General features: G+C 60.9%; 3 protein-coding genes across 4 annotated transcripts in view; 1 reads left to right on the top strand and 2 right to left on the bottom strand.

Annotated features, from left to right (window-relative positions):
- Window positions 1-685: 685 nt before the first annotated feature.
- Window positions 686-5,642, bottom strand: C11H1orf226 (chromosome 11 C1orf226 homolog). The gene is given in 7 exon segments (XM_052801671.1): window positions 686-2,872; window positions 2,973-3,234; window positions 3,525-3,538; window positions 3,664-3,737; window positions 3,739-3,795; window positions 3,797-3,874; window positions 3,876-5,642. Coding segments are annotated over 7 exon segments (999 nt in total). The 5' UTR covers window positions 3,897-5,642; the 3' UTR covers window positions 686-2,379.
- Window positions 3,979-5,236, top strand: SPATA46 (spermatogenesis associated 46). The gene is made up of 2 exons (XM_052800360.1): window positions 3,979-4,084; window positions 4,740-5,236. The coding sequence occupies exons 1-2, from the start codon at window positions 3,979-3,981 to the stop codon at window positions 5,234-5,236; spliced, it is 603 nt and encodes a 200-aa protein (XP_052656320.1).
- A 125-nt stretch (window positions 5,643-5,767) lies between the features above and the next one.
- Window positions 5,768-17,228, bottom strand: part of NOS1AP (nitric oxide synthase 1 adaptor protein) — a 42,558-nt gene continuing 31,097 nt past the window's right edge. Inside the window, exons 3-10 of one of the 2 annotated variants that reach the window (XM_052801670.1) lie at window positions 16,515-16,607; window positions 16,057-16,115; window positions 15,309-15,417; window positions 14,935-15,076; window positions 13,483-13,646; window positions 12,777-12,944; window positions 9,451-9,616; window positions 5,768-8,865 (exon numbers count right to left, since the gene is read on the bottom strand). In XM_052801670.1, coding sequence (XP_052657630.1) covers window positions 8,462-8,865; window positions 9,451-9,616; window positions 12,777-12,944; window positions 13,483-13,646; window positions 14,935-15,076; window positions 15,309-15,417; window positions 16,057-16,115; window positions 16,515-16,607 — 1,305 coding nt within the window. In that variant the 3' untranslated portion in view covers window positions 5,768-8,461. Of the gene's footprint in view, window positions 8,866-9,450; window positions 9,617-12,776; window positions 12,945-13,482; window positions 13,647-14,934; window positions 15,077-15,308; window positions 15,418-16,056; window positions 16,131-16,514; window positions 16,608-17,228 lie in introns of both variants that reach the window. The other variant, XM_052801669.1, reaches the window with a different exon arrangement.

Here is a 17,228-nt window from a genome sequence, read left to right on the forward strand (position 1 = left end):
CGTCGCGCGGGGCTGCGGTCCCCTCGGCCCCGGGGCGGGCGGGGCCCCGTCCCCTCAGCACCGCCGGGTCTCGTCCGCTCAGCCCCCCGGCTCCCGTCCCCTCAGCCCGGGGGAGTCCCGTCCCCTCAGCCCCCCGGGTCCCGTCCCCTCAGCCCGGGCGCCGACCGGGGGAGTCCCATCCCTTCAGCCCAGGCACCGACCGGGTCCCGTCCCCTCAGCACCCCCGGTGGTCCCGGCTCCTCAGGCCGGGCACCAGCCGGGGGTCCCATCCCCTCAGCGCCAAGCACAGCGGGGCAACCATGTCACCCCCTCAGCCTGGGCACCGCCAAACGCCCCCGACGTCCCCCGGCTCCACTGGGCCTGGCTCCCGGGGTGGGACTGCCCTTTGCAGGTGTCAGGACCCCCGGCAGCGCTTTTTGGGGCTATTTCCCTTAACCCCGTGGCTTTAACACGGCAGACCCCATCATCTCATGCCATCACCCCAGCAAGCCTGGCATTGGAAGGCGGCTTTCCCCGGCACCCCTCAGCTCCACGGGGCTGCCGGGACTGCTGCCTCCCTCCTCTGCTCTGCAGCCCCCATGCAGGAGCATCCGGCAGGTCCCCGGCCTCATCGGGGGGCTTCGGGGCTACACCGAGCTGGTGCAGGCGGTCCCTTCCCATCAAAGGACTGCTACGTGTCAGTGGGTAAAAAAGAAAAAAAATTTATTGTGCAATCTGCATCTTTTGTCCCAAACTACACACACACCCTAGACAACATAAATAGAGGGACTGGACCAGCAGTGAGGTTCCCTTGTGATCGACAGGGTTGGAAGATGCTGGTTCCTCAAAGCAGGGCTACAAGCCCTTGTTTCCATCAAAATATACAACGCAACGTAGGTCTAGGCAGCATACACATATACATACTCATATAGATTTCTGTTTGTGGGGTCGCATTGGCCATGCACGGCCTAATCACATTATACGCAGGGTGTGTTATACCTCAGCACCGACCGCCAGCTGCCCGCAGGCTCTGTGCATCTCTGGCATCTCCTTCGCTCTTCAGCGGAGCCTTCCCAGGGCTGAGCGCTGCAGAGCCCCGGTGCCGCCATGGCACCCACCACGCCGACGGGCAAGGAGGCACGGTGGCTGCTCCCAGGGCAAAGGGATCCACGCTCACGGCCTCCTTCCTTCAGCAGGACCACAACATGGCTTTGGGTGGTGGAAGACATTTCTTCAGCCCAACCACCCTGTGTGGCCCAGGAGCAGCCCCATCCATGAGCCCCTAGCCTCCTCCAGACCAAATTTGGTCTTTGGAGCTCTTCCTCGCAAAAACACCTTTGTGGTGAGGATGCACTAAGCAAAAAGCTCTAAGCAAAAAGTGCCATCTTGCAGCTGCTTCCTTGCACCGGCCCAGGGGTCCACAGGCTGGCTAACCTCTCCTGTAATTCATGGAGAAACAATCATAGAGCAGTATAAAAGGACCACGTGGCTTCTTGTGTCCCAGTCTCGCAAAGACGTCACCGTCCCAGGAAATAAAGGAGCGGTGATGCTGGCCCACACGGAGTTGGCTGCCTGCCTGGGCAGGTCGGTCTGGTCCGTGGTGGCTGGGGCGAGACCAGGAAACAAGCGGGAGCTGGAGGGAGGTCTGATGGGGAGCTCGGCTCCCTGCCAGAGCCCACTGGCCAGCAGCTGTGTGGCCTCAGGCATCCAGCCCTGCTCCCCACCAGAGCCTGTGCCACGAGCGGGTCTCCCGTAGCTGGGGCTCCACTGCAAAGAGATGGCACTGGGCAGACTAACACCAAGGGGTTGGCACCTGGAGAAGGTCCTAGGCACATCTGCCATCCCAGCTCCTTGGCACTAGGCACTAGGGCTGGGTGAGGCTGCGGGCACCCCAGCATGGGGCGTCTCAGCAAGCACATGGCATAAGCTGGGAAATCCTCTGGACCAGGGCAGCCAGGGCAAATGTGGGGAACAGTGTGGGACGCTCGTGGGACCCTTGCCCTGGCAGAGCTGATGGGGTTGGGGGCAGGCTGGTGCTTCTGCACCCACACACAAGGACCTGGGCTGCTGAGCGAGCCCGCCCTTGGTCCCCAGCTCAGCATGGCCCCAGGCTGTGTACAGAATGGTGGCACCATGGTGGGACGGGAGCTTTGCACTGACCAGGGTGAATAGGCCCGGGATGGGGCTGCAGAAGCCATGGCAGGACAGGCTAATTCCCCCTGGGAATTTGGGGAGAAGTGGGGTGTCATGGATCCCCACATACCACGCTGGGACAGCAATGGCTCCTGCCACCCCAGGGCTCCATCTCCAAAATAATGACCCCAAAACCGGCAAGTAGCAGTGAGAGACATGTTTGGGAGAGCCAGCCCCCACGGTGCCCCTGTCGCTGCTCCCCGGTTGCTACTCAAAGGACAGTAGGTCAGGATGGGGCCCCTCCACCTCCCAGCTGGGCGTACGTGGGTCTGGCTGCGCCATGATCCCCGGTGGCTCGTGCTCCAGCCCTGGTCTCCGGGGGGGCTTCTCCATGAGGGGTGAGGTCTCGGTAGCCCTCTCGCCCGCTCGCCACTGGCTCTCTAGGCTGCCCTTATGGATGAGGTCAGGCACAGGGAGGGCACCGGTGGGCTGGTCCCCACTGGGCTCTGGGATGCTGGTCATGCTGGGGACCCCAGGGCATTCTGGAGGGGACAGGTCCCTCATCCCTGGCTGCTCCTCTGCAGGGTCAGGGTGGGCTGCAGGCGGTTCGGGGAGCTCCTCCGTGCTGCTCCTCAGGCTGGTCCCCGCCGGCTGCGGCGCGATAAGCATGTCCTGCGGGGTCTTCAGGGCGCGTGGCGTCCGCTTCTTGGTAACGGGGGGCGGGGGGTCCAGCCGGGGAAAGGCATCCAGCCCCACAGCCCTTGAAGCACAGAGGAGAAGTCACATACAGCCCCATGCTCAGGCCTCTCCAGCCTGTCCCAACGGCCCTGCCGCAGGGTGCACACCGTGGGGACACTCACCCGTCCTCGCTAGCCGGCTGTCCCGTGCCCAGCATGGCCCCAGCACTGGCGTTCACCTCCATCACTCCCACGCTGGGGAGGCCGGCCGGCTCCTTGCGGCGCAGGAGGTCATTCACCTTGGCCCCCACGGCCTTGCCCAGGTTGCGGAGGTGCTGGCTGCCGGCAGGGCGGGAGGGCTGTGGCAGGGTGCCTGCCGTGGTGGGGACGTGCCGCGGCCGCGGGGTGGGTGCCGCGCTGGCGTTCTCAAACATGCTCTGGTCCACTGGAGGGGGAAAAGGGACAGAGAGGGGATGTGAGCCGGGCTGGAGGGGGGACCCCGGCAGGGACGGCACATCCCAGATCCGCCCGTCAGCTCCCAACCCAGCAGCATGGCAACACAATTTGGGGGACAGGGAGGCTGCTCCTGCAGCCCCGCGGAGGCTGTGGGCAGCCGGGCCATGCCAGGACTGCACAGGGCAGTGCATGCACTGGGGACAGCATGGGGTGAGATGGGGTAGCAGTGAGCCCAGGGCTCCATGCTGGCACTGCCGACACACCGAGAGCATCTCTTACCTGATACCGAGTGACTTGGGAAGCAGGTTGTGGAAAGAAAGAGAGAGAAAGAGGATTTACCAAGGGAACAGCAAGGGGACAGCGGGCCTGTCCCTTCCACGTTGCTGGGTGAGGTGTGCTGCTGACCCCCTGCCCGGACCTGCCATGCTGCCTGCAAAGATGGGACTCATGTGGGGCCCTTATCAGCCAGGCACCCGCAAAGCAGCAGGGGGTTCTCTGGGGGCACCCACAGCCTGGGCTCTGCGCTGCCCACGCCACCAAGGCACCCCCTCCAGCCCAGGCTGGCTGTCCCATTGTGCTGGCCAAGCTCCCCAGAGATCCCGGGGGCTGAGCCCACTGCCCAGGAGCATCCCGGCTGTGCACCGTACACATGTGACATCATCCCTTTGTGACATCAGCTGATGACAGCATGGGTACCATGGCACAGGAGCCAGACACCGGCTACACAAGGGTGATGGAGAGCTTCATCCTGCCCACCGCTTCCATCGGGGCTGTGCCCTGCAGCACCAGGACAAGAAGCCCAGAGACCCTGTGTCCCTGTGTCCCTGCCAGCCTGCCCGGTGAGCCTGGTGCCCACCAGCTGCAGCCAGGCAGGGGCTGCAAGCAGCCGGCACTGCCTGTGGGGAGGGATCCCTCTTGCACCTCCTGGGCCCGGCCACGGCACCACTCAGCCTCCCACGGCACAGCAAGGGCCTGCGGGCAGACAGTTCGTGGAGGGATTTGGCAGGGCATGTCCTCCTGCATGGGTGGGGAAAGGGGACCGGGTAGGTCTGTGGCAGCAGGCGCTTTCTGGGGACCTGGCAGGGTTCTGCGGTCACACCCCACCTCTGAGCTACACCAGTTTCTCCCCCAAGTCTTCCCAGCGGGAATCCTCAAAGCTGTGGGTGCTGCCCCCAGGAGCACCAGCTCGCCCCCCCCATCGCTGCCCCTGTGCCAGTGCAGCTCTCCGTGGGAAGGCTCCAGCGGGCTGCTGTGTGAGCTTTGTGCTGTGCTGATGCCTCAGTGCCCACCAGCATCCTGTGCCCATCTCTACCCCTGCGTCCCGTGGGGGGAGGGATGGTACCCTCCATGCCGGGGGGATGTACTGGGACAGAGCCAGCCACCTCTGCATCCCACAGAGACAGAGAGGAAGGGTCCCCAGCACTGCTCCCAACCCCATGGCGGGCTGGGCTCTTACAGGGATGCCTGACTCACTGCAGGCTCTTTCTTCTGCAGCTTGTGGCCCCGCAGCCCCGCCGGACAGCGAGCTGCCTGCCCGCACCTGCACCATCTACCGGCCCTGGTTCTCACCCTACAGCTACTTCATGTGCACCAAAGGAGCCGCCCAGCAGCACCTGGGCAGCCTCTCCTCCAGCCTGGCCTCCAGCACCCAGGAGCATGAGGAGCCTGATGACCTCTCAGAGATCATCTGCTCCTCCTCTGGCTCCTCAGATGAGCTCCAGCCCACTGAGAGGGACAGACCAGCCAGGAGCAGAGCCAGTATCACATTCCGGGACATCCTCGCCGCTTCCCAGTGGCAGCCGGTGCCCCAGCACGGCTACCAGTGCGTGTCGTGCTGCCGCGTCTTCCCCACGCTGTGGTCGGTCAAGGCCCACATCCAGCACAGCTCCCAGGAGGGCTACAGCTGCAAGGTGTACTACCGCAGGCTCAAGGCCCTGTGGCAGAAGGAGCACAAGGAGCAGGAGGCTGCAGCCCCCAGGGTGCCCGTGTAGCCCCGCCAGCCGGACAGCCACCGCGGGAGGGCACTGCTCCATCGCTCCTGCCAGCGGCAGAATAAATTGGTTTAGGAGCAGCCGGCCCCGTCTGCCTGCTACTCTTGCCTACGCAACACTTCTGCCATCCTTTAAGAGAGGCTCTTCCCGACTTTTCCTTCCCCAGCAGCCAAAAATCTCCCGAGCCCCTGAAAGGGCTGCTTTGCATCTCTGTGGGGAGCTCTGCAGATGCCGGGAACCCCTCGGCACCCTCGAGCTGTTGGGTCAGCCCTGAGACGAGCCTGCGCTGTGCGGTGGCTGAAGGGGAAGACTGAAACCCCTCTACTCCCAGCAATGTTTGGGGCACCTCGCTCCCATGAGCAGCCTGTGGCTGGCACCACCAGCAAGGGTCCCGCAGGGGAGGAGGCTTAGGTTGAGGGGGGTCTGTGCAAGGCCAAGGGATGCCACCGCTGGTGCTGGCTCCCAGCGTGGAGGAGGAGAGAAGTACAGAAAGAGAGAGAGTCAGCGAGAAGGAATAGACTACAGAAAGCCTTGAGAAATAGAAAGATTTATTTAGCAAAAGCCAGTCGACTAATGACAACACCCAAGGGTTAAGTGCACTTACATTGACAGATTGGTTTCCCAGATAGATTGAATCAACAGTTAGTAACACGACAGTTGTAGGAAAAGAAAGGACAAAAAATATAGCTATAAATCCCCGGTCAAGGTCCATAACAAAAGTAAGAGGCTAGAGAGGCGTCTTGGAGGCAGCACTGAGTTAAGAGGAGGATCATTTACACATGTACACCCATGGTGTGGCAGGACACTGGCAGGTTCTGACCCAGCTCCAGCAGCACCCCCCAGCCCACGGGGCACCCCCCACCGCCCCTGTAGGCAGAGTGCCGGGCAGGAGCCCAAGCCCACAGCTGGTCCCAAGAGCAACTCATGGGGCACTGCCTCGGCTGCGCGTGTGCAGCAGGGACGGGCAGGAACGGTGGCGTGGGGAGATGGCTCAGCCCTGCCTGCTTTCTGAGGCAGCCCAGCCTGGAAGAGACCTCCTGCCTGCTGCTGCTCCTCCCAGGCTCTCTCTTCATCTTCCCTGTGTGTATGGCCAAGCTCCTGCTGTCCCCTCTCCTGCACGATCTCTCTGCCCACATGGAAATCCCTCTCTGAGCTCACCCTCGCATCCCTACCCTGCCTGCGCCACGTCCTGTGCCTGCTGCCATCTCCACCTCTCCCTCCTGGCAGGACCAGCCTCCCACCCCATGCTTTAACTTCCAACTGCTTCAAGCTGACAGTGGGATGTCGGCGTCCCCAGCAGAGGGGCTGGCACACAGCTGTGCCCACAGCAGTGCGGGACAGGGCATACGGAGGTATTGGTGGCCAGAGGACAGGAGCACCCGTGTCCCAAATGGCTCCCACTCTGGCCCCTCTGTGGCTGGTGCAGGGGCTCCCCTGGACACCAGGCCACTGCTGGGGACACTGAAACATGTCCTTGCTTCCCACTAGGACTCTTTAGCTCCTCACAGTGTCGAGCCTCCTCCTGCAGTGGAGAGTGCATAGCACAGCTCGTACTGACCCCAGGGGTCTCACCCACACCTCACTCATCAGCAGCCTTCAGTCCCAAAGGGACTGGGGCAGAAAGAGGTGATGGACCTTCCTCAGAAGCTGAGCTAAGCCCTGGAGGAGGGCAAGAGCTCATGTCTGGGAGATGCTCAGCTAGGGGTTAGTTGCAGGCAGATCTAGCAGAGACAGAGCTGGCGAAGGCGAGAGCAGCAGGGAAGCAACAAAGCGAAGCAGAAGCAGGACAGGAGGGTGGATGGGGAGGAAGACAACTGTGCCAATCCCCACCTCGCTGAGTGTTTCCTCAAGGAGCAGGGGGGACATCAGGACTCTGGTTCATACCCCTTCAGCCATGGCCTCTTAGAGGCTGCAGCAACAGGCAGCTGATAAATGTGCTTGCAGAAAAGAAACAAGCTCTGGATCCCTTGGAGGCCCCCAGACGGCTCTCAGCCATGGCTGTCTTGGGGTCTGGTGGGGGATCCTGAGATCTTGGATTCACTTTTCTGGAGGGTGCAAACCAGAGATGTGAAGGACCCCCCCTGCAGACACCAGCATTTCACTCCCCATCGAGGGGCAGCAAGCATGCCCATCCCTGCACACGGCTGATGCCAGCACTGCATCCCCCAGCCCTGGTCCGGAGGCAAACGACTGCGTGGAAATGGGAGGGCTTGTCTATAAAGCAAAGCAGGGAGTTTGTGGTGATGAGGGGTGCGGGGAAGTGCTTGAAAACATGACTTGAGAGCACCAGAAAGGCTTTGAAACCTGGCAGCCATGCCAAGGAGCCCAAGGACTGGACAATGAGGTGAAGGACACTCCACAGCCCCGCGCTGTGTGCCCTGGGTCCCTGCTCCGTGCCGAGCCATGCCTTCCTCTCCGCCCCACAGCCCAGGAGAGGAGCAGGCAGTGCCCGCACGCCCTCCACCTGCCTCAGGCAGGGACAAACCCTGTCCTGGAAGTGCCACAAACACCATCACCCTGCCAGGAGCTGCCTGCACCCAGCCACCCTGCACAACCTCATCTCACCCCTTCAGCTCCTTCCCAGGCTCGTCCCCACTGTCTCCCTCTGCCTCACCTCTCACTCGCACACCCACACCGACAGTACACCATCGCCGACCCTAACCACCCTGCTAGCACGGCCCTGGACCTATCTCCGACCCTCTCCACCACGCAGAGGGCCAGACCCCCTGCCAGTGGCTCTGTCCCTGCTCACCGCCCCGGCGCTGCCTCCTTGCTCCCTCTTGTCCCCACGCACTGCCCTGTGCCTGCTCTCTCATTCCCCCAGCAAAAACCTTCATCTGCTTTACTGCTTCCCCACCACCAGCAGTGGCTAATCCGGGAGGGAGTCCTTTGCGTCTGCCTGACCTTGAAACGCAGCTTGCACGGGGATGGGGACCAGGGGGTAGCTGTCAGCTCGCTGTCCGGATGCAAAGCGGGGACGCTCCAGCTCAGCACACAAGCCCATGCACGCTGGAGCACAGCACGCCTGGCGCACCGCAGCCCCTCGGCACGGCTCCGTCCTCACCTCCGCACGCCTCCCGGACATGTTCTGGAAGCCTCGCGCTCCCTCCTCCGCCCCCCTCTCCCTCCGGGCCATCCCGTCCCTGCCAGGGCCAGGGGGCTACAGCCAGGGTCCGCCCCAGCTCCGGCAGGTCCCAGCAGCTCCGCACCACCTCCTGACGACCCCTATACCGCAATCTCGTCCTCCAGGCTGTCGCCCAGGTCCTGCCTGGGCTGGACGTGGAGCAGGCGCAGCGGTTCCTCCTGGGACCAGGAGTCGCGCTCCTCGCTCTCGTCCGTGTTGGACTCGTACTCGGAGGCAATGCCCGACTCGCGGAACTTGATGAGCTCCAGGCTGCCCAGCGCTGGCTCCGGAGCGGGTGGCCCTGAGCCCGGCAGAAAGCGGTAGCACTCCAGCTTCACCAGACAGTCGTTCCTACCTATGGGGCTGCCCACGGAGCTGGGGAAGCCCGAGCCGGGGCCCAGTGGCGGCGGGTGGGTGTCCTCGGGCTGCGGGGTGGTTGGGTCGCAGAGGACGGGGAGGACGTTGGAGCGGAAGGTGATCTCCAGCAGACTGTCCTGGGAGCCTGCTGCAAGAGAAGGGCACGGCTGAGAGACAGGCAGTGCCACCCCGGCTTGCCTGGGCATCCCCCGACCACCACAGCGGGCTGCAGACTGGCCAGAGGAGGACAGTCTGGGGCCGTTCGGGTGTCAACCTCCCCACTGCCACCGTCTGGGGGGGCTCATTTGGTGTCACTGGTGCCAGGAGCTGCTGCTGGCCAACAAAGAGCCAGTTTTGTAGGATAAAAAGTTATCTGTCTCCTACCCCAGCTCCTGCAGGGAGCTGATGGCCACGTCTGCTGGAGAGGAAGGTCAAGGAAGGGCTCTTGGGCAGGTAAGGAGCTGGCCTAGAGCATGCAGCCACTGGGGAAAGCGGACATACAGCTAGCTGATGGACGTATGTGACTACCTGTCTATACAGCCCTCCCCATGCCCCTTCCCACACTGCATGCAAGCACCCTGCTGCACACGCACAAGCCAGGCCAGAAGGGCGCTAATATTCCCCTACACAAAACCACTGGAAATGCACAAAACCCCCAAGAGAAACACCCACACTCATGTCCTCCACAGACCCGGCTAGCTGCGAGGGGAGAGGAAGGGGCAGGAGCGCTTACTGGTGGTGTTCCCTGCCAGCTTCAGCTCCAGCTCCTGCACCTGCTTGACCAGGAGCGAGATGTGCTGCAGCAAGTCCTTGTTCTGGAGCAGGAGCTGGTGCACGCGAGCCTGGGCCTCCAGCCGTGCCGCCGCCTCCGCGGCCAGCTGGTCCTTCAGCAAGTGGACCTGTGTGACAGGAGAGAGTGGGTGAGCGTGCGGGAGGTACTGCTCAAGGACTGAAAACTTCGACTTCAGCCACCCCTGCTCGTCTACCAGGGCTCACCAGCATCCCACCAAATGATTCGATGAAGAAGCCATTCCCTGTGGGTACCCGCAGATGTGGTGGGGAGAGCAGGGGCAGACGGCAGTGTCACACCAGGCCACGCTCAGCAAATCCAGCGCACGGTCACCTGGCCTCTCCGATGGAAAAGCCCGAGGCAAAGGGAGGCGGCACTGACTGAACCATCAGTCACGCGCGCGCATCGCGAATGCATGACGAAAGGGCAGCTCAGGAGGAAGCCAGATGGATACGGAAGAGAAGACACGCTCAACCGACTGGACGGGGCTGCGGGTGCATGAAGGCGCAGCCATGCGCTGCGAGCCGGCCCTGGCAGAGCTGTCTTTCTGGGCAGGTTTCCCAGAGACAGGGTCCTGCCAGCGGCGTCTGTCGCTAGCAGGGGCTTTGGCATCAGAGCTGCCCTGGAGCTGCAGGCGGCTCCGGCTGTGACAGGCACGACATGCCTGGAGCAACGCAGATGGCAGAGCGCTGCTGAGACATGGTGGCTCTGGGGACACGAGCTGGCTGCTCATTCTGGCCCTGGGAAGCAATGCCTGGACGTTAGACCGCGGGGAGTCCGCGGGCAAGGAGCCCATTGATTTCAGCATAACTACCCATATGCAAGCATCTGTACCACCAGCACCGCGTTCCAGGGAGGGTGCGACGCTGCTGGGTGAGATCAGCCAGGAGCCCCTGCCCAGGGGCAGTGGGGGCAGCTCTCTGATCTGAGCTCGAGCAAGGAGAGCCCCAGGAGCGTACTCCGGACAAGGGGACGGCAGTGCAGAGCCACCCGGGGGTCACACCGGCTCAGCACCCCTTCCTGCCACCCACCCAGGGCTCTACAAGCGCTCCTCTCTCCAGCAAGGACTGAGCCAGCCAGGCTCGTGTGGAACCAGGAAAGCACGGGTTTAAAAACAAACAAACAAAAAACCAAAACACACAAACCCCCCCAATTTTATCCTGGCCTAGAAAGCGACCTTGGGGAAGCCGGGGGAGCTCTCTGTACCTGCTAAAGCTGTGAGCTGCTGCTGCGGCTGCAGGGCCCCAAAAGCAGCACAGCTGGGGGCCACCTGCCCTCCTGGATGGGTACCTGAGCTGCCCAAATGCAGCCAGCAAGGCGGCAGGGCAGTGCCCTTGGCAGAGCAGAGTTGAAGTCCAGGGAGCTCGGGGGGTGGCAGGAGGCCAGGCAAGGGGCTGAGACTTGGAACTGTCCATGTTAAGCCAGACCAAGGGCAAGGGGGTGCAATACCTTATTCTCAGAGCAGGCAGCACAGAGCCCTTTTGGTTTGCCTGCGGGCCCCCAGCCAAGTGAGACACCCCACACCACAGCTGCAGGAGCCACAGTCACCTCTTCCTCCTGCCAGCGGTGGGACAGTGGGACACAGCAGCACGGTGGGACAGGGACCCTCTGCCAAGTGCTGGTGGGTGAAGCAGAAACCCTGAGCTGAGCTGGCAGAGGTGGAATCATGTTTAAATGCTAAGTGGGTGCCAAAGCTCAGTGTTGGCAGCATCAGCCTGGAATTCATCCTTCCTTGCAGTCAGCATCTGTCTCCATCACAGGCATTTGCAGCTGGGGCCAGGTAGATGCTCAGGTGATGCCACGAGAAGATGCGAGCAGAGCCCAAATGTCACGTCTTGCAGAGGGGCAGTGGCTCGTGCCACCAGCCCCCTGGGGACAAGACCCAGGAAGGACTCCTGACCTTAATTCAAGAGAAGGAACTTTCACAGGTATCGGGAAACGGCTTGCAAAAGCAAGCCTCTGATCAACGAGGGAACTAAATGGCATTTCATCCTCAGCCAAGTAATTAGAGGCCGAGATAATTACAGGATGGTCCCCGTAGCTACAGACCAAGCACAGATCCTGGTCAACACAGTGGATCTCCCGGCTTTGTTAGTAAAGAATTAAGTCTGTGCCCATCACCACGTGTTCAGAGACAAATTGATTCACTACTTTCTGAGAGAAGATAACAAGTGCCATTGATAGAGGTATGGATGTAATGCATGCAGTCATCTGAAAGGCATTTGACATGACAGGGCCCAACTTTTTCATTAATAAATTACAACGATACAAAATCACCACGGCACGCATTAGAGAGCAGCTAAGTGACAGCTCCTGGGACATGAACCGCCCTGGGGTGGGCAGAGGTCCAGAGCAGGGCGTCAGCCCTTTGGAGAGAGGAGGATGAGGCTACTGGCTGCCATCCCAGGAGCCAGCCAAGAAATGGCATTACACTATTTTAGATTTTTTTATCTGGAAGTAGAAGGACAAAGAAATTGCCACTGCAAGGCTCTGCAGGTACACAAAGACTGGGAACTACCAAAGGTGAACAGTCCCTACCACAGAAGGACCCAGCTTTGCCTAGTAAGTTTTGCCTGTAGCAACACTATACTTGGGCAGACATAAAGCATCTCCTGAGGATGCAGGTCCCTCTTCCAGAGGGGAAAGCAACTTCCTGAACCCGTGACCCCACAAGGCATGCGGGCTCTCAGGGCAGCAGCTCAGCCAGAAGGACCAATGCTGATTTTCTGATGTGAGAAGAGCAAAGCCACGGGAAAGCACAGAAAGGCTGCTGGAGCTGATCGTTTAAGCCAGGAAGAAAGTTGAGCAATTGCAGAGAGCTCTGCCAGGGGTCAGGGAACAAGTAAAGCTAAGGTAATGACTTGGATAAAACAGCCAGAGCTGCTTAAATGAGAAATACCTGCATGGAGAACGAGGTGCCAGCTGCACAGCCCAGGCAGCAGTCAGCCGGGGCTAACGCTGAGGCCAGGCATTGGCAAGCAGACAGGGGCCAAAGGACCAAAAAATTGGGTGGCAAGTGGACATAAGCACCTCATCTTCTGTGATGGGACCAGGGCAAATTGCCACTCCTCTCCCCTTGCTGCACAGCCCAGGAGATGGTCCATCCTCATCCCCTGTGCCCCAGCTTCTCCCACAACCACCATGCCCTCCCCATGTTGCTGCCTGCCTTCAACACTGCCTCCAGGCAGGGGATACTCCGGTGGTACCGAGGGGCTCGGTAGCGTGCCCCAGCCCTGCCGCTACCCCCAGAAAAGAGCAGAGGGGAGAACCTGTGCCACGGCCACTTGCGTCTGCTGCTGCTGCTGCTGCAGGAGCTGCTGGAGAAGCTGCATTTGGTGGTGGGCAGAGAGGGGTGTTCCCAGGTCAGGCAGCTGGGCAGACGAGGGCAGCAGCATCTTGGGCGACGCTGTCAGGATATCTTCAGGGTGGAGGCAGCCCTGCAAAACACCAATGTTGAAAGTGTGATCTTGTGCCCCTCACCACGGAGAGCCGCCAGGCACACACAGGCTGCGGCACAGAGCAGCCCCCCAAAATACCCAGGAAAGAAGCTACTGCATTCAAAGCAAATGCACACTTTGCTGGGGGTGCTGAAAACTTTGAAGACAGTATTTTTTCAGTTTTGACAACAGCCCAAATACTTTTGTAGAAAATTCCCGAAAAGGCTGATGCTTCCCATGGGAATTTCCCCTGTATCAAAGTTGGGGTTTTTTTTTTTTTGGTGGAAAAAAATCCCTATCAGCTCTGCCCCAGATGCTTTCCGTGTGGCTGCACATAGCTGAGCCTCAGCACAGCGCTCTCCAGGAGCGCCCCGGGCCCCGAGCCAAAGGGCAGCCCTGCAGCGGCAGATGGCTTTGATCCGGGAGCCAGGGAATGCTGCACAATCCCTCCTGATCCCCGGGCCCCCCGGATGCACATTAGAGCCGCGGGGCCAGGGCCGCACCATGCCCCAAGAGTGGAGCGCAGGGACCCACGCACCTTGGCATCGGTGTAGGCGCTCGCCTCCTTGCCCACGGCATCGAGGTCGGTCACGCCGCGGCTGAAGTCGAGGATGTCAGCTCCGGGCAGCGGCAGCTCCACGGCATCGATGTCCGTCTCCTCCGCTGAGGCGGCCGCCCTCTCCGCACTGGTGAGGCGGCAGGCTGAGGGAGCAGCGTCAGAGCAGAGCACAGCCCAGTTGGAGCAGGAGCTTGCTACGGTGTGCCCATGGTATGGCGAGTGATGCCCACCGGTTGGTTCTCACTGCCCCTTGTCACCCACCCTCCAGCTCTGGGGGGAAGCAGGTACGGAGCGACAGGGCTGTGCTTCCTGCTGCTGCTCGGGATGGGGCTTGCAGCCAAAAACACACCCAGCCCCGGCACATCAAACCTGGGGAACAGCGGCCAAAACCCCTGATATGGGACAAATGGGCCTCAGAAGACACAGGGAAAGCTAAAGAAAGGTAAACAAGAGATTATGGGGAAAAAAAACAACCCAAAAAACGGATGCCCAGAAATCCCCAGGGAACTGCATATCGTGGCCGGGATATTGTGCGGAGGAAAACCAAACAATGTGCGGTCCAGGACAGCCCAATGATTAGGTCATCACGACAGCGCTGGTGGCAGAGGCAGGCAGGAAACCACAGCACAGCCCAGGCTGCTCCTGTTGGGATGAGGGGGACCTAGCGCCCAGCACGGGGCGGCAGGGCAGGGCAGGCAGCCCACACACAGATGGGCAGCAGGATCTGCCAGCATCCTGACAGGCACCGGAGATATTTGACCAACCTCCTGCAAAACATCCGTCTCCCCTCCAGCACAGCCACTGGCACCAAGGAGCACGGCAGCTCCCCGGGGCCCCACAGAGCCTGTGGTGATGGGGCTGGACCAGCAGCCCCTCAGCCAGGAGCATGCAGCCCTGCACCCTCCGCCCACGGGGCTGAGAAGGGAGCGGAGGGTCCACAGGCTGCCTGCAGCCCTGGGAGCGCGATGCAAGATCCCGAGCATGGCTTTGCACACGCAGGGAATTGCGGAGGTGGCGATGGACCACAAGCTGGGTCCACGGCAGAGAGCCGAACCCAGCCCTGCGAGCACCTTGGGATGCAGAGAAGGTCTGTGCTTAGGGCCTCTTCTGTGGAAGCAGCGAGGAAATGTTTGCAGCGTGTGCAGCAGAGCACGGAGAGTACTTAGGCGCCCAGCAGAGTCCCGGGCGCTGCTAATAGGCTCCCAGCAAGGGGGATGTCTGCGAGGATGATGGCTAACACCTAGCGAAGGCTCCTTGCTGGGCAAGATCCCAGCTTGAGCCCAAGACACGGCAGGCCAGATTGCTGTGCAAATCCATTCCCCGCAGGTGTCAGGCAGCAAGGAGCGGTATGGGAAGACGGTGACTCTGCAGACGGTGTCTGCCAGGCTCCAGGACCCCCACGCCACCCCTGCCTCTGCCCTTGCAGAGTACCTGGGACATCCAGGTCGTCCCCGTTCCTCTCACTGTCTCCGTCCTCCTGCCCGTCTGCGTTTTGCTGGGTGTGCTGGAGGCTCAGCTTGTGGCAGACCTCAAATGCCTGCCCCACCGTCCGGACGATGCGCATGGCTTGGCTCTGCAGAGGGAGAGGGGGACCGTAACCTCAGCTGGGCTGCCTCTGCCTGGTGACCTCCCCAGCCTTGTGCAGCTCTTGGGTGTCTCTGTGTGCTCCTACAGGGACTGAGGCACCAGAGCTCAGATCACCAGGATGCTCCGGGCCACCAGCTGCAGCGCAGTGCCACGGGGTCCTGCCCCAGCCGCCCCATTAAGACCCTGTGATAGTGGGGTGCACCTCCCAGCATCTTTACCTTCTTCTTGGATTTGAAGACATTGCACCTGAAGACATTGCTAGACCCATCCCTGGCAATGTAGCTGAATATCTTTAGGTCCTGGGAGTCATGAGACACGTAGAATATCCTGCAAAGGCAGAAGGGAGGGGAGGATATCATCTACAACACACATATTACCCATGGTGCCCAGGAGACAGGCAAGGCCACAGCCAGTGCTTCCCAGGGCATGTCCTGGGGTGCTGGCAGATGCCCAGCCTCTGCAGCACGCCCCTGCTAAAGCCCATCAGAAATTTTTTTGGCAGTGGTTTTGCCTCGGCTGGGAAAATTAGCCTGCTGACTCAGCAGCAGCAAGCATTTTGCGAAGGCAGCACGGCGCTTTCTCTGATCAGCCCCCAGGGACAGAGCTAGCGGTCCAGGAGCCCTCCAGGGACCAAGGAATGCAAACCTCAATCTTCCTCCTTGCCTGCTCGGAGAGCTGGCCTCCTCGCTCAGGTGCCTGCTGCCCCCTCCCCAGCATGGCTGGGGCTGTTCCTCACTCCCATTCGGCTTCCCTGGGACACAGATGGCCCATGCTGTTAGCTTTTGCCAACAAGATAGAGGAAGAGAGCTGGGGACTTTAGGAGAGCACAGCAAGGGAGGGGAGCTGCCCTCCACCAGGACGGTGACGGCTCTCCATGGCCAGTCCCCAGCATGGTGCCAGTGTGGCGTGGGGTAAACGGCATGACAGAGCCACCCAGGCCTCCATCCCCCCACCAAGCAGGCTTACCTGTAGATGGGATCGTGCATGACGAGCATTTTGTTCTCATCCCAGGCCCATTCTTTTTTCTGCAACGAAAGAAGCTGAAAATGAGTACGTCAGATGCTGCTCTTGAGATCAAGGACAGGGCAGAGGCAGTCCACGGACAGACCTGGGAAGCTCTTGTCACAGCTCTGCTGCTGCTCCCCTGCAACCCTTCACTGAGGGCCGGATCCTGCTGGGCACCAGCGATGTCCCACATCACCTCCCACGGGACCCTCCGGGCCCTTTCTATACCTGCATCAGGACTGGCTCAGCCACCCTGTGGGAACATGGCTTCATCTGGAACACAGCTGATCCCAGCCCATCCTCCCTCTCCCAGCCCACCAGAGTTCCCCAGAAATTCAAGGATGCTGCAGGTCCCTGCACCGCAAGGGGAGGGCTCCTGCTGCCGAGGCACCGCTGCCCCAGGGACCAGGGCTGCCTACCTTCTTCTTCTTCTTCAGAATGACCTTCACACCATCCACTGACACGATGAGACTCACTTTCTTCTTCTTGATATTCTTGGCTTTAAATTCATACTGCAGGGGATGGAAGAAAACACCTGAATTAGCCTTCCTGCACGGGGAAAGCCCCAGGGAGGGCTGAACAGGCTCCAAAGGGAAGGGACGAGAGGGACAGGGAAAGGTTTCCTCGACCCCACGTACCTCCCTGAGCACATGCCCACATCAGCCTGCGCATCCATGCTAGGACAGGACAGGGGGCCTTTTTACCCTGCAGTGTCCCTGTGCCCAGCATCTGGAGGAGCACGCCCCAAAGCAATCCAGCCCCCAGCTCTGGATAATGCTTTGCTCAGCCCAGGATGCTGCTGGAAATGTTAACCTGTGTTTCAAAGGCACTTGCTCTGCCCCTCCGAAGGGCTGTACCTCCCCAGAGAAGGACCACCACCTCCCCAGCCCTGCCAGCCCCTAGGGCTCCACAGCCCAGCCGGGTTTGCCCCACTGGCTTGTGGCCATTGCTGAGCTTTGGTAAGGAAAATGGTATTTCAAGTGGGTTTTTTGGGGGGCTCAGTATAAAACTGAAGATGATTACCGAGGACTCTGTGAACCTCTCCAGGGGGGATGGGATAATGCAATTACCCACTTCAATTAGAAGTCACTGGACAGGAAAAAAACCCAACAGGAACTTCCAAAGATCAGTGA

This window comes from Harpia harpyja, chromosome 11, assembly GCF_026419915.1.
Source record: "Harpia harpyja isolate bHarHar1 chromosome 11, bHarHar1 primary haplotype, whole genome shotgun sequence".
NCBI classification, from domain to species: domain Eukaryota; kingdom Metazoa; phylum Chordata; class Aves; order Accipitriformes; family Accipitridae; genus Harpia; species Harpia harpyja.

Bases quoted from the DNA above. Each gene is read 5' to 3' on its own strand.
- SPATA46 (XM_052800360.1), top strand. From the start codon at position 3,979: ATGGAGAGCTTCATCCTGCCCACCGCTTCCATCGGGGCTGTGCCCTGC. The intron at 4,085-4,739 runs GTGAGCCTGGTG...TTTCTTCTGCAG, and splicing joins TGTCCCTGCCAGCCTGCCCG to CTTGTGGCCCCGCAGCCCCG.